This window comes from Amborella trichopoda, chromosome 10 (genome assembly GCF_054954075.1).
Source record: "Amborella trichopoda isolate Santa Cruz 75 chromosome 10, AtrichopodaSantaCruz75HAP2 v2.0, whole genome shotgun sequence".
Taxonomy (NCBI): Eukaryota; Viridiplantae; Streptophyta; class Magnoliopsida; order Amborellales; family Amborellaceae; genus Amborella; species Amborella trichopoda.
This window is the reverse complement of record NC_142345.1, coordinates 6356025-6371793: the sequence shown is the minus strand read 5'-3', so window position 1 is coordinate 6371793 and position 15769 is coordinate 6356025. Positions and strand designations below refer to the sequence as shown.

General features: G+C 37.3%; 1 protein-coding gene and 1 long non-coding RNA gene across 11 annotated transcripts in view; one reads left to right on the top strand and one right to left on the bottom strand.

The window, feature by feature from the left end:
- Positions 1-907: 907 nt before the first annotated feature.
- Positions 908-2571, top strand: LOC148780031 (uncharacterized). The gene is made up of 2 exons (XR_016042531.1): positions 908-1056; positions 2076-2571. It is a non-coding gene; the product is annotated as an uncharacterized LOC148780031 (long non-coding RNA).
- A 2925-nt stretch (positions 2572-5496) lies between these two features.
- The window catches only part of LOC18435778 (Asparagine synthase family protein), a 36631-nt gene continuing 26358 nt past the window's right edge, over positions 5497-15769 (bottom strand). For 7 of the 10 annotated variants that reach the window (XR_016042518.1, XR_016042516.1, XR_016042517.1 and 4 more), the window contains exons 11-14: positions 13154-13253; positions 9814-9930; positions 9310-9366; positions 5497-5990 (exon numbers count right to left, since the gene is read on the bottom strand). Coding sequence is in view for 1 of the 10 variants with exons in the window: in XM_088849448.1 (XP_088705574.1) it covers positions 5868-5990; positions 9310-9366; positions 9814-9930; positions 13154-13253 (397 nt within the window). In the remaining 9 variants the exon portion in view is untranslated. Of the gene's footprint in view, positions 5991-9309; positions 9367-9813; positions 9931-13153; positions 13254-15769 lie in introns of those variants that run through there. The other 3 variants (XR_016042510.1, XR_016042513.1, XR_016042509.1) reach the window with 2 other exon arrangements.

Here is a 15769-nt window from a genome sequence, read left to right as displayed (position 1 = left end):
GGCCTCGTTAAATTGGGCCCCGCAAATATAACGGTGTTTGGCTTTAGTGCGGTTTGTATAGAGCCGAGGCTCTAAACAATCAAATTAGAGCCTACCTTCAAATATTATCGAGAAATATGGTTTCAATACTGGAATTATTTGTGAAAGCCTTAAATATATCTTCATATTTATTTATGAAGTTTAAAGCTTTAAAAATAGTGTATATCGACAAATCTGGGAAAACTTAAAAATCTTGAAAATTGATAGTCCAAAAATACGTTACAAAATACACTATTTTCAAAACTTGAAATCCATTTTTTTCTCATATCCATACATCTTGATGTCGAGATAATCAATTTGAGGATATTTGGACATCGAAACAAACTCTTCTAGTAAATTTTTTGTAACAGGTTCCAATTTGATTGTTTAGAACCTCGGCTCTATATAAGCTTTTCCTTTCTTTTAAATCTTCCTTTATGCCGGGTTTTCAATAAGTGCTCCCCCTCCAATATGTTTTTTAAAAATTTGAGATGCATGTCGAGATGATCAATTTGAGGATATTTGAACATCAAAATAAACTCTTCTAATAAATTTTTTGTAACAGGTTCCAATTTGATTATTTAGGGCCTCGGCCCCATATAAACTTTTCCTTTCTTTTAAATCTTCCTTGCTGCAAGGTTTTCAATAAGTGATCCCCCTCCAATATGTTTTTTTTTTCATTTGATAGTTATTTTTTTATTTTTTTTATTTATACTAAAATTGTAGATTTCGAAAATTTTGAAATTTCATTTTTTTTCTCATTATCTACTTTAAAAGGTATGATTGATAACCAGAAGTTAGTTCCCATTAGATGGAACTTACCTGTTACTATTTCTGTTTGTTAAAAGATTGTAAGATATTTAAAGAAGTCCTATGTACCGTAACTCATCGTACTTTTACGCTTTAAAAAAGTTCGGTGGAAAACCACGGAACTTAAAAAGGGAACTTCATCCCCGACCTCACCCTCTCGCTTCTTTAGCACCCTCACACCAATACATTCCATGCCTCTGCCTCCTCTGCAACTGCTCCTCCGCATAGGTCCTTCTCTCTCTCTAACCCCTATTCCTCTCTCTCCCTCTGTCTCTAACCCCTCTTTCTCCCTCTCCCTCTCCCTCTCCCTCTCCCTCTCACCCCTCTTCATCATGTACCTTTCTTTTTCTCCTAAACATTTCTCCTAAAACCAGAAAGTTCATTATTGGATATTTTAGGGGTTCTTTTGTGGACAATAAAACATTGAAAATTATTAGAATCATTAGTTTTGGATGTGCTTTATCTTGCAAGGCTTCAAAGATTAAATCATTAATGGAGAAAATATGCGATTTTCAAGTTATGTTTAGCAATATGGTAAAATACTTTCCTGGTTTTCTTTTATTGAGCATTTTAGGGCTTATTTCATGGACAATAAAACTAAAATGTTCAAAATGATTAGAATCATTGGTTTTTTAGTGTTCTAGATCTTGTAGGGTTTTAAAGATCACATTAATGATGTATATTGCATATTCTTATTTTCTTTTCATTGTCGCTATCTCTTTTGTTTTCTTTTTGCTTTAATTTTTTTTGTTGAGTTCTGAATATAGAATAGCACTTTGAGAGTTATTAGAGTTTTAATGCAATGAATGAATCTTGAACTTCTAGGATTGTAAGGACAGGGGACTGTTAGTAAAAATTAATGCATTTTCTTCACATATTTTTGTTTTCCTTGTGAGTACCAACATATTAAATTTCAAGAATAATTTGTGAATGAAATGCTGTTTTTTTTATAATTATTAACATTTTAGGGTTCTAAAGGAAATTTACTAACCATGCAGACTGTACTCTCCTCCTGGCCCATCTGAATTGGGTTTTTTTACTGCTGTCTATGAGAACACCTTCTTAATGATGAATAGATGCCTAAGAGGTCTTGCTTTTTTCGGACATTTTTTTTTCCAGATATTTTATGAATGGATGTCTATGAGATTGTTTTCTTATGAAAATGTGGATTTTTAGATGAAATTGTCGATCTTTCTTTGGATATTTGAAGGGATGCCTAAGCAGTCTTGCTTTTCAATCTCTTGCAGATGAAATAAACATGCAATTTTTTAATTGTGTGAATGGATTCTTTCTAATTATTGCATCGTTGGACATTAAAGATTGCCACGATCTGATTTTGATTTTTTTTTTATTGTGAAGGGAACGAAAATGTAGTCTTTTTTTTGTTTTTTTCTTTTCTTTTTTTTTTCAAGATTGTTGACGAGTGAATGTCCATGATATCCGTCTTTTTTCTTTCTTGCTGGATGGGTCAAAGGTGCAGCTTGAATGTGGCCAGGATCTGTCTTTTCTCTTTCTTACTAGATGGGTATAAGTGATTCTGTTCATGACAATCTATGTCATCTATTTTGCTCTAAGTTGTTTTTTTTGTCAAAATTTGGCGTATTTGATCTGTTATTGACAACTGAAGGAATGGATAGTTCTATGTCGTAAGATTTATTGAAGTACTTGTTTTTAATTTTTTAGGGAGTTTTTCATTTACTCTCTCTATTGTTATTTTAAGGCTTGAATGATTGTTATGAGAAACATGTGCTCTACATTTTGCAATTTTCACTATCACTTGCTATTCTTCTAGCATGTTATCAAACACATGTACTTAGAACTTCTTTAACATTTGAGCAAGTTATGAAACACATGTACTTAGAATTTATTTAACATTCCAGCAAGTTATCAAATACAGAAACCTAAAATTTTTTTACAGTAACTTCTTTTTTCTCCACAAAAGGAACTTCGAATATACAGTTTATAATTTAACTTCTAGTTATCAAACACGTCAATTTCGGACCTTTAAAGTTTGAAGTTAGTATGCTTACAAAAATCTCTCTCAAATGTGGCGTTTTGTATTCATGTTTAGCTATTAAAGCATTAAACGAGCCAACTTCAGAAGTTGATTTTGAATAAAACCACTTTGAAGTGATATTTGGGAAATAAATTTATTACAAAAAAAAGAAAAATTAAACTCTTGACTCAAGGAATCAAGTAGGGGCTAAAAAAAATGATAAAAAGAGTAAAAAAGATTAAGTATGTAGGAAAAAAATATATTCAGGGACCTTCTAACTAACGGGGAGATGAATGTCCAACGAATGTGAACAAAATAAATGCCCAACGGGGAAGGATGTCCATCTCACTCAAATAAGAGGGAGATGGATGTCCAACGGTGGATTGCCCAAACTTGAAAAACGTAAAACTTTAAAATTGCCCAAAATTTGACATTGGCCATTTAAGCAAAGTAAAATTTTTTTACCACCATTAGCCATTTAAGCAAAGTAAATTTTTTTTACCACCATTAGCCACCACCATTAGCCATTTGGCATTATAAATTATAAACATACCCAAATCTAGCCAAAAAATTGTAGACAAAAATATCTTAGAAAACTATATGCATCACACAATAGGAATAAATCCAAACATAAAAGAAACCACAAAATTATATTATATATTTTCAATATTAAGTAAAATTAGAAATAAAGCCAAACACAACTACAAAATATATCATAAGTTTTTTATTTTACATTGAAGTAGAAACATAGCCAAACATATCAAAAAAATATATGTTATAATCACAAAAGTTGCTCATTTTGAGATGCGAAAACCTCTGTTTTCAAAAAGTCGCCCCCCTCAGCTGCCAGGCAATTGGGAGGCATCACCTCGCCACCCTGGGATTATATGGCCTAGGGCATGGCAATAGGCTAGGGCAAATGACTAGACAAATCACCTGCCTAGTCGCCTGGCTAGGCGCCCAAGTCTGGGCCTTTTTGGAGAGGGTAATGCCTTTATGTCCCACCTCCAAATCGGGGAAGATAGGTTATGGGGGTTATTTTGGCTCCCCAATTGTGTAGAAAGTGAGATTTCCATCTCAAAAAATAAGTTTTTTACTTCAATTAAATTTTTTTTAAGATCGATCTCGAATATAAAGTTTTTGATTTCTTGATATGAAAGGCATTGGACTTGGGTTTATTTGGAAACAAAAGAGGTTACAAAATAGCCCCTACCAGTGTTCGTAAAATCGAACCGGAATGGTTAACTGACATGACCCCGGAAGCGGTTTAACCGGCCTAACCGGTAAACCGACCAATTCAACTGTTTCAACCGGACAAGTCCCGGATGGTCAAAAAAGTGCTGAAAAAATCCAAAAGATATAAAAAAAGCTACTGAAGTATGATTAAAATCAAACACATTCAAATAAAGTTGAAAATCAATAAAAAAGAAATATTTTAACGAATCGAGTTTTGAATTAAAGTGAGCATTAGTGACAAAAACAATTTTTAATCTTTACCATAGATTTTTTAGGTCTTCAAAACTTAGATATTACCGTTGAATGGTCTCAATTTTTATTCAATTTCTTGAAATTATTTTTTCAAACAGAGTGTATTTGAAAATTTTCGTTTTCGAGTCAATCACTAAGTTGAGGGGGCCATCAAGAGGATTTGAGGTCCTAAAAACATTCCTAGGAGATTGGGTTTTACCTGTGGGAGCAAATGGAGAATGTCCTATAGGAGTATAGAATCTTTTAACTTTAAACTCAATGGGCAGCAAAGCAAAGAAAGAAAGAAATTCAAAATAATAGAAGCAATAAACTCAATGGGCAGCAAAGCAAAGAAAGAAAGAAATTCAAAATAATAGAAGCAAATCAAACTTCGCCTTTTAGAATATCACAAACCCGACTCACAATTGCCCGAGTCGGCTCAAAATTCGTGGGCAATGAAATTTGATTGGAAGAACCCTAGAATCGTCGATTCTCCTAAGTTTAATTTGTTTTTATCTCCAGCAGGATTATCAAATCACACGCAAGAGTAGTTGGAACTAGTGTTGGAAAAATTGTACTGGAATGGTGGTTAACAATACATTGGCCCAAAAATGGTTCAACTAGCCTAATCGGTTAACCAATTGATTCACCGGTTCTAACCGATAAAATCTTGACATTCAAATAAGTGTTGAAAAAATAAAAAAGATTAGAAATTTTTTTAATAAAATATGAAAAGTATAATTAAAAAACTATTAAACAAAGCACGTTCAAATGAAATTGAGAATTAATGAAAAAAATGAATTTTAAAGAATCAATTTGTACCTAAGGGTATTTTTAAAATTTTCTAAAAAAAAAATAAAAAAATGTAAAAATAAGTATTAATGACCAAAATAATTTTCATTCTTTGGGATAATGATAAAAAATATATTAAAAAATACAATACAAACTAAATCCATTATTTTTGAGATTAAATATATATTTGATTTTTTTTTTTAAATACCAAACCAGTCATCAAAACCGGCCAAAACTGAAACCAGACAGTGGCCGGCTCTGATCTAACGAGGCAATTACCGGTTAGATCGCTTAGTTTTTTCAAGAATGATTAGAACGATTTAACATCACACTATTATTTTGATCTAATTTCCAATGTGCCATCATTCTTAGTCAATTTCAAATAATTATTGAGAAACTTATCAAGCCATACCTTTGTTGGAATGTGAAATAATAGCTCTCTTGGATATAATAAATCCTCCTAATGTCCATACATAAATACACACAACGATCCCAATTAAGAATCATTAGACTCAGACCAATTGACTTGGAATTCCCAAGCCATTGAAGATCCTATTCTTGGTTTTGAAAGAGTAAGCATTACAGTGCCAGACTAACGTGAGGAAAGAAACATTTTGGTTGTCTTCTCAACCTTTACTTTTACATTTTCCACAGCAATTGTTTTTACTCTCCAACAAGATTTTTATGCCTCTCTCTCTATAAAAAAAGAAAAGAAAAACGAAGACAAAAAGAACAAGATCACAACTTTGTGACAGAATAATAATACAAAATGGTGCCATGAATTTTAATGATTTTCGTGGTGTCTTAACAAAGAGTGGATTACTGCTCCACCAGCAGATGCCTGATTTGCTGCACGGTTGCTCCCATAGTTCTTTCGGTTAGACTCTCTTGCGATTCTTGAACCGAACTGTTATATCAACAACCACGTCACATAAATTGTGGAGAGAGAGAGAGAGAGAGAGAGAGAGAGAGAGAGATTTCTCATGTTCCAATGACATTCTAGAAAGAAAACATCAAAACAGACCTTAAATGAAGGGCCAACAAATCTGTGTGAGAGAGAGAGAGTTCTTGTTGCAATGAAACTCTAGCAACAAAATATCAAAACAAATTTTCTCTGAAGCGGTGAACCAATTCAGCTTGGGTAGTGACATAGATGGGGGTAATGGTTATTAAAGTTGTGGAATGTTGAGTGCACGTACAACAGGGTATCAGATAATATTATTTCACAGTATTCTTATATGTTGCAGCGACTATCATGGATCTATTTTTTCACCACTCAGGAAGGAAGAATGGGTAGGGGAGTTAACACAAGATGGAGATTTATCTTTTCGATTCCTAAATCAGTTCATCATGATATATTTAGATGGACTTAAGATAATATTAAGAAGATTTGAAGATGGCGAATTCCACATTCAATGACTTATGGATCTTGTCTTTGGCGAGATCTCTTATAGCTGATTCTTTGAGAAAAGGGGGGACAACTAATTGTTAGTGCTTGCGGTTTTATTTAAGTGCTTGCGGTTTTTTTTAAGCAAGACGAAGAGTCGGTTGATCATTTGTTTTTACATTACAATTTAACATGCAGTCCGGATGTAGGTGTTGAAGAAGTTGATTTTTCACTTTTGTTGCCCAAGATCAGCTACAAATAATATTGATCATTTTAGCTTGTGTTTATTATCTACGATTGGAAGGGTGGTGTGAAAAGCGTTTAGAGCTACCATATTACAGGAAATTTGGAAAGGAAAAGTATCATGTCCGCATCATGTGGACGGGAGGAAGGGTGCACAAACACACTTCCAATGGTTGAGATCTCATATGGCCATATCCAACGGCCCAAAATTAGTCTGATATTTTATTTTTTATTTAAATACGATATCTAAATTTTGGAGTGTACGTGTATTTTTATAAAGGTAACTAAATAAAAATGATTAAAAAATAGTTTAAATAAAAAATGACCAAAATACATCTAAATTTATTTTGAATAGTACTTTTTTGGGAAAATATCTCTATAGGTGTATGCCTTCTTAGTAGACCCTCAAATCTGAAGTCTATCTAGCAGCATAAACTTTTCTAGAAACCTATCTTGTAACCCCCTGAGCCCTATTAACCTACAGGTTTTGCTCCTTGTGATGTTCGTTTGCCCTAAACAAACACTCGAAAGGCATCCACACCCAACCTCTCTCTGCGTCAGTCCTCTCTTTCACACCCTCTCCTCTCCCAAAAACTTCTGTAAGCACCAGCCAAGCACGCTCAATGATTAGCCCCCTTCTTTAGAGAGAAATATATCAGTTAGGTCTTAGCGAGAGAGTGAGGAGAGAGAAAGAGAGGAAAAAACCTAAAGAGAGGCGGGAGGATGAAAACGCAGAGAAAAGCAAGGAGAGAGGAACTACAAAATTTCGAGAGATAAAATCCAGAGAACTGAAAACAAAGTAGTAGAGCTTGTCCTAATAGAGCACAAGAGAGCGAAGCAGTAGAGAGAAAACCCCAGATGAGCAAGATAGATGAGAGAGAGTGACCACAAAGCTTACAATGGAAGGGAGGACAGGCAGATGGAGAGAAAGATTCATCGAAAACCAGTAAGAGCGAGAACCGACCCCACAAAGCGAGAAAGAGCCCAATCCCAACAACTGAAGAAAGTAGAAACCCACATAACAGAGCCACCTCCCTCAACCACCACCACCACCACCAAAAGAGAGAAGCAGTAGAGAGAGCAAAAACTTGTGAAGTGAAAAAATCAACAGCAGCATGGAGGGAAACTAGAGAGAGAAGTTGTAGAGCGAGAGGGGTTGGGTGAGAGAGAGAGAGAGAGAGAGAGGGGTTTGGGGGGGGGGGGGAAGAGAGACGGAGGAGGGGCGCAGGGTATTGAGTGTGAGAGAGCAAAGAGGGAAATGGCCGGGAAAACGAGTGAAATGAGGTATGGAGAGATGTTGGGTGTGGATGTCCATATATTTGTTTAGAGCAAAAAAAGTCACAAAAAGCAAAATGTTCGGATTAATATAAACTAAGGGGTTAGAAGATAGGTTAGAAAAGTTAATGCCGCCAGATAGACTTCAAATTTGAGGGTCTATAAAGAAAGGATACACTAAATTAGGGTGTATAGAGATATATTCCCTATTTTTTATTCAAAATAAATTTTTATTTTTAAATAAAAAATAAAAAACGAGATTCATTATTGGACCTTAGATGAGCATGGTTCAATCTGAACCATCAAAAGGTGCCTGTGCACCTTTTGAGCATCCACAGCATGCGGACGCAATACCAACCCAATTGGAAAAAGGGAAATAGAAGGTCTTTGAGGGGAGTGTAATGGAGATAAACAAGTTGCAGAATAGGATTATGGAGACTGTCAGTTTAGGTGCTTGGAACAAAGGAGTGTTGGGCCATCTCTAAATAAAAATCTTGGTTAATAGATTTGACATTGTCAGATTAACATCTTCCAAACATAGCCCATTGAGTGTGTGACATGCAGGGTGCGGTTAAGTTGAATTTGATAAGTAGAATTGGACAGCTTAGTGAGAGATCATTTAGGGAAGTTATTGATAGCAGACTCTGGCCTGTGTGAACATTCTACTGCTTGTGATGCTGAGATGATATAATTGGAAATAATTAAAGACCGGCAGATGAATAAGCCAATTTTGGTGGAGGGGTACTCCATTAATGCTATTAAGTGGTGTACAAGAACAAAGAGTGCCTTGGAAATTAAGATCAATTTTGGTTTGAGATCATGAATATATGCAAGAGATTGACATTTTCTTCTAAGCACGTTTACAGAGAAGTGAATGACGATGCAGATGAACTATAGAGAAGCAAGAGGTTGGAAGAGTAGAGATCTTCATCAGTGTCTTTTGAAGGTTGCTGTATTGACTATTTCTTTCTATTCCATACTGTATTCCTTTACTGATTAGTAAATGATGTGCTGATTTGTCAAAAAAAAAAAAAAAACACAATCAAAACATATCTTGAATGAAGGCACATACAATGTCACACACACGGATACATACACACAGAAAGATTGCAAGTTGCAACAAAATTCTAGCAAGAAAACATCAAAACAGACCTTGAATGAAGGCAAGAACAATGCCACGAGAGAGAGAGAGAGAGAGAGAGAGAGAGAGAGAGAGAGAGAGAGAGAGAGAGAGAGAGAGAGAGAGAGAGAGAGAGAGAGAGAGAGAGAGAGAGAGAGAGAGAGAGAGAGAGAGAGAGAGAGAGAGAGAGAGAGAGAGAACCTGGATTGCTCTCTTTGGGAGGACAGCAGCTCCTTCCAATCCCAGCAGCCTTGCAACCTTCATGGAGTTGGAGCATATAAACACATTCAATGGCAATTAACACGCAATGTATTGGAATCTAGGAAAAAAGAATCATACTAACTGTTCAACAAGCTCACAAACTGCATATAATGCCTATCCTTCACTACCTTAACAAAATATACCATTAGGTGTGTGTGTGTGTGTGTGTGTGTGTGAGAGAGAGAGAGAGAGAGAGAGAGAGAGAGAGAGAGAGAGACTCAATCAATATTTTGCTGCAAACTGAGCCATGCCACACACAAAAAGAACTGATGTTTAAAGAGCCTGAGGTTGTAGAGCCTCTCTCTCTCTCTCTCTCTCTCAAAAGTGCAAAAAACCAGTGACTCCTTCACAATTATTTCAAGCAAGAAAAATAAAAAACAACCAACTCCCAAAAAAAGGGCAGTTGATCTAAGAATCCATCTTTTACACATCAAGAGAAGTCACCTGTCTCAGAATCTTCTTATCTCCCACTCCACTAGGCTGACCAAGTTCTGCCACTTCCCACAATGGAATTCCCAATAGCAACTCCATGACATCTTCATCCAAAAATGGAAACCTAGCCTATAATAAACAAATAAATTATTAAATAACAAAAAAAAAATGATATGGCAAAAAACAGGTGATTCAGTTAGAAACATATGTATAATTATGCTCCTACTATGTGTGTGTGTGTGTGTGTGTGTGTATGAGCATGTAGGGAAAAAGATCATGAGCCCACGGGCCTATAGCACAATATTGGCTAGACAGCTCAGATTGAAGGAGAATACGACATGCAGCCAGAATTGCGTATTAGCAAATTATTTTTCCGAAAAAAGTAGGGACCCAATGGCCCCAAATTTGGAACACGTAGATCTCATCTAGATGCTCCAAATAATAACAACAGACAGTGCGTAGGTGAAATGCGTCGACCGTTGTTGCCCATCCAAATCGTCTCCTGCTTTGATCGGGGTCATCTGGCCTTACTGTGAAATAGAATGGTCATAGAATCATTATCCATCTTTCTCGCATTTGTGGCCTCCATTATGCTAATGGACTCCTCGTCGTCCATTCAAATTCTAGGAATGGATGGTGGAGATCCATTTTTTTGTTTAGTTTGCTATTCACCCCTGTTTCATTTATTTGCTTCTCCTCCCTTTCTCTCTTTCTCTCTCTCTCTCTACATGGATTCTTCCCATCCTTCTCTCCTCCCTCTTTACACCTCCTCTCTCTCCCCTCTCTGTCCCCTTCTCCTCTCCATCTCATTCTCTACCCACAAGCTCCTCCCTATACCTCTTTACACCCCTCTTCTTCTCCTGTGAAACCTCCTTCAACCCTCTCTTGTAAGCCCGATGAGTTGGAAGGAGCAAAAAAGAGAACCTCAAGATCGCACAAGGCCAAAAAACTAACGATCACATTAAGCCTGTTACCTCATGGTAAGGGCTTCATCTCTTCTCCCTCCCCCTCTCTATTCTCTCTCTAGGGCATCTCCTATCGCTCTATCTAGCCTCCTCTCACTCTATTTCTCTTATAGTCTCTCTCTTTCTCTCTCTCTCACACTAGGATCCCAACTCTCGGGCTCTTTCTCTCTAGGCCCCCAATCTCGATTTTTCTCTTTCTCTCTCTCTCTAGGCCCCCAACACTCCTGTCAAATCAATCTCCTAACCTCCAATCTCTCAATCACTCTCTGAGTCTCCCTCCCCCCTCTCTCTCGGACTCCTTGTCTCTCTCTCCAAGGCACTCACACTCTCTTGGTCAATCTCTCTCTCCCTGGTTTCATAATATTCTCTTGACGGTCTCTCTCTAACCCCCAATCTCTCCATCTCTAGATCTTTCTCTCTCTAGGGCACTACCTCCCTTTAGGTCAATGTCTTTAAGCTCCTTTGGGCACTGTTATTGCTCTCTCTCTCACCCATTCGCTCAGTCTATCTCTCTCTCTCTCCCCCAATCTATCTCATAGGTCTATTAACAACATACTCCTAAATAATTCATTGTTACAAAAATAATATCAATCATCATACCTGAATAAGATGGGAGGAGACACTAAGCAAGCTGAGCAACTCAAAATTCTCTAATAGAACATTAGGTTAACCACTACTTAGTCCAGTATTCTACATATTGAAAGCCTGAATTTTGGTTTGTTCATTACAATGGTGCTATGTTATGCTGTTTCATGTATTGTCTCCATGAACTATCTTTATACGGAAGCAATGCTATCACATTTCTAAGTAAGGTAGCATTATCTATTTTCACTCAAGAGGCCTTCGGTGGGGATTCTTGCTCTTCCTCAGTTTATTTATTCTGGCAGAGGAATTTGCAAGTGAAGGCTTAACCAAATTAACTTACGCAAATATTTTGGGAGGTTGGAATTGCATAGAATATATCCTTAGCTTTTAATTTTGCTACTTGCAGATATATTTTCTTTATTGAAACAGTGAAATGGCATCTCAAAATTTGAATAACTTCAAGGAATGCATTGACAAAAGCTCAAGGAAGAGGGTTACCTCTGCCAATAACTACAATGGTCTAATTCATGGAACCTTGCACTAACTCCATTTGTGAAATATTGTGAGACCCCACACTAATAGGTAGCTTATGAGGAATGACTTTCAAGAACTGGTTGACAAGGTTGAGTAACATGATAGCTAAAAAGGTGAATATTACTATTCTAAGGGGACGTGCTCATTCTTATAGAGCATGGTTTGAGGCATATGGTGTTACAGAGGAATGACTTTCAAGAACTGGTTGACAAGGTTGAGCAACATTATAGCTAAAAGGTGAATATTCCTATTCTAAGGGGACGCGCTCATTCTTGTAGAGCATGGTTTGAGGCATATGGCGTTATATATATATATATATATATATATATATATATATATATATATATATATATATATATAGGAAAAACCTAAAAACACCTATAGGCGAAATGCTATAGTGTTTCGCCACCACCACGGACTTGTTATGTCTATGGCGGTCAAAAAACGCACACCACTCGTTTTTTTCGGACGGTGATGAGCCCATGGGAAAAAAACACTTTCATTTTTGCCCATAGGTGTTGCGTAGATGCTATATATATATAGCCACCCGATTTTTTTCGGACGGTGATTTTGCCCATAGGCCAATTGCCGTCCAAAAAAATCGGATGGTGTGCGTTTTTCGACCGCCACGAATCTAGCATGTCCTTGGCAGGTACCGTCACAGACATATTAGGTCCATGACAGTCCAAAAATTCACGCGGAATCGCAACGGATGGTGCTGTCCGTTGCAGGTCCGTTCAATAAACTGCCACAGACATAGCAAGTCCGTGACAGAGGTAAAACACTGTAGCACTTCGCCTATATGCATTTCTTAGGTTTTTCCATATATATATGTCCGTGGCGGTCGAAAAACACATATATATAGGAAGCATCTACGCAATGCCTATGGGCGAAATGCTATAGTGATTTCGCCCATAGGCCAATCGCCGTCTGAAAAAATCGGATGGCATTCATTTTTCGACCGCCATGGACCTAGCATGTCCGTGGTGGGTAACGACACGGACATACTAGGTCCGTGACGGTCCAAAAATTTACGTGGAACAGCAACGGACGGCGCCGTCTGTTGTGGGTCCGTTCAATAAACCGTCACCGACATAGCAAGTCCGTGACATAGGCAAACACTGTAGCACTTCGCCTATAGGCGTTTTTTAGGTTTCTCTTATATATATATATATATATATATAGGGAGCAATCCTTGATTTATTGGTGTTAAAACTTAATAGAAGCTTTTGGATTTTCCTATATATATATTCGTTCTCAATTGTTACCTCCTTCCCATGATCAGAAATGCATCTATCATCTCTCCCAAGGTTCCTTTTCCATATCCTTCGCATATCAACTTTCATTTCCTCTTGCAAGGCGACCCAACTGATACAATGCAATAATATAAGCACCGTGACCATGAAATAAGCAACATGTGTTAGAAACTATTGAAAAATGGTCAGCTGCATGCATTGAAATCTTGTGATGGGTCTAGCTAGCAAAGACATAATAACAGAAAGCACAAAGAATATAAGAAATCATCTTTTGAGAGTGACTATTGAAAAAGTGGTAAGCTGCATGCATTGAAATCTTGTGATGGGTCTAGCTAGCAAAGACATAATAACAGAAAGCACAAAGAATATAAGAGATCATCTTTTCTGAGAGAGAGAGAGAGAGAGAGAGAGAGAGAGAGAGAGAGAGAGAGAGAGAGAGAGAAGACGATTCTTGAATTATAGGTTCTAGGATGAGCAAGTGATAATATTATTGTTGGAAAAACAGTTCCAACGATTATAGCAAAAGCAAATCATACAACTAGGAACCGGTTATTATACATTATGCACGCGATCCATCTCTTTTCAACTTGAAATGGAGAACCACAACTAGACTCCTTCTCTTCACTCCTTTCTACGAGCAAATTGGAGAGGAACAATAATTTAGAGTAGATGAGTTCAGCAACGATTAAAACAATTGGAACAATTCCACAGTCTAAGTCCAAACAACGTGGAAGCTCACAAATCCTTCAATGAGCGCAATCGTGAACCATAAGAGCAAGAGATAAAGTGTAGGGGAAAAGCCAGTTCCTCTCTCTCCCTCCCTCCCTCCCTCCCTCCCTCTCTCTCTCTCTCTTTCTCTCTTTCTCTCTCCACGTAATGCATATGTTTTATATTTATTCTATATTGCAATTTCTATTCGACTATGTTGTCCTCAGTAATTTATTTTGTCTATAAGTACAAATGGGCAGGCCTAGTTGTCCCTCAACAGTCTCTCTCTCTCTCTCTCTCTCTCTCTCTCTCTCGCTCTTGTTCTCCTTTTCTATCTTACAACTACTATTTTTCTACTCTTGAGATCCACACAATTTACATGGCAACAGTATCAGTATAGGGCATTTTTTTTTTTTTTTTTTTTACAGATCTGAAGTTCAGAGATGGCTTCAGGTTTGCAGTGATCGATACCTGAAGGCAGCTTTTCCAGATCCCAGATCTAAAGTTTGGAGGGATCCTTATCGTTTGCAATGATGAAATACACGTATTTTTGTTCTAAATAATCAAAACCGATCAGAGGTGTTTAGCAGTTCTCCAATTGCAACAGCATTTTCGGTATGCTTCTTTTATTAGATTTTGTTCTAGGATGTTATTTTATCCATTAAAAGGAAGATCAAAGGAATTTATCCTCAGACAATTCCATGGCCATGAAAATTGTTCCTATCAAGTTGAAGGGGGACAACTTTTGACATGTGCGAACTTTGTCATGATGATACTTAAAGAGAAATAGAAGATCAAAGATAAAGATGGAGCATCTAAGTGCCCTCATCCTTCTGACTAAGTATGAAGAGTAGACAACATAGTATTCACCTGTTATAGCATGGATGCTCAATTCTACTGACGAAAGCAATCCAGGTGGATTATTGTTCCTTGAGTCGGCCCAAGAAATTTGGGACACTTTAAAGGAGCTGTTCCTTAAGGTGGCCCAAGAAACCAAGGACACTTGAGCAATTTTCCATAAACATAATATTACCCATGTGTATCGCTCTCTAGGAGGAACTCAAACTTTATGAGTCCTCATCATATAAGTGCCCAGAAGCCATTTTGGAATGGCAACGACAAGTTGCGAAGAGGCCTACTTTCTACCTCCAAGCTGATCTTAATGACGACTATGAGATGGTATGTACTAGTGTAATGTCCATTGAGAAATTACCATCGATCACCTCTATCTATTCTCGCCTTCCAAAAGCAGAAAAGAGCAGGAAGTAATGAGAAAGGCTTTTAAGATCCATAATCCGGCTTTTGTGGCTAATTTTCAAGAAGCACCTACTCCCGGACGAGGAAGGGTACGTGAGCGTAGTTGGGGTACAACCTCTAGACCTAAATGTGAGCATTGCAATCGATTGGGCTATACAAAGGGTAGGTGTTGGCTCTTGCATTGATGACTAGGCAACGCCACCAACCAAGCCCGCAATCCACAAGGTGACAAATGCCTTGGCTCCTCAGATGACAAGATCAGTCAGCTCATTGCGCTCTTTCAGAGAAGGTAATCCACTGGGGCCCAAGGTGCAAGTCTGACTCTACCAGCTAAGATATAGGCTGCAAAGTAAGGTGAAAGTTATTTGATCCCTTTAAGTATAAAGCCACTCTCTGAGCCCACTTTATAACCCACAGATCCCACCAAACAAGCCTGCTCTAAATCAAATAGAGCACCCTGACCAAGCCTGCTCAGTTGGCATGCAAAACTTGCTCTAAGTCTCATAGGGCCCATGACTCCCACTTAAATGACAACAAAATCCGAACAAAATCAGATACCCAAACTACACCTTTGTCTATATAAAGAAAGCCCCACCATTTCTCAATAGGAAATCATGTGAGGCTTTCCTTGGGTGGAGGAATTAGCTCATATGTCTATCTAAT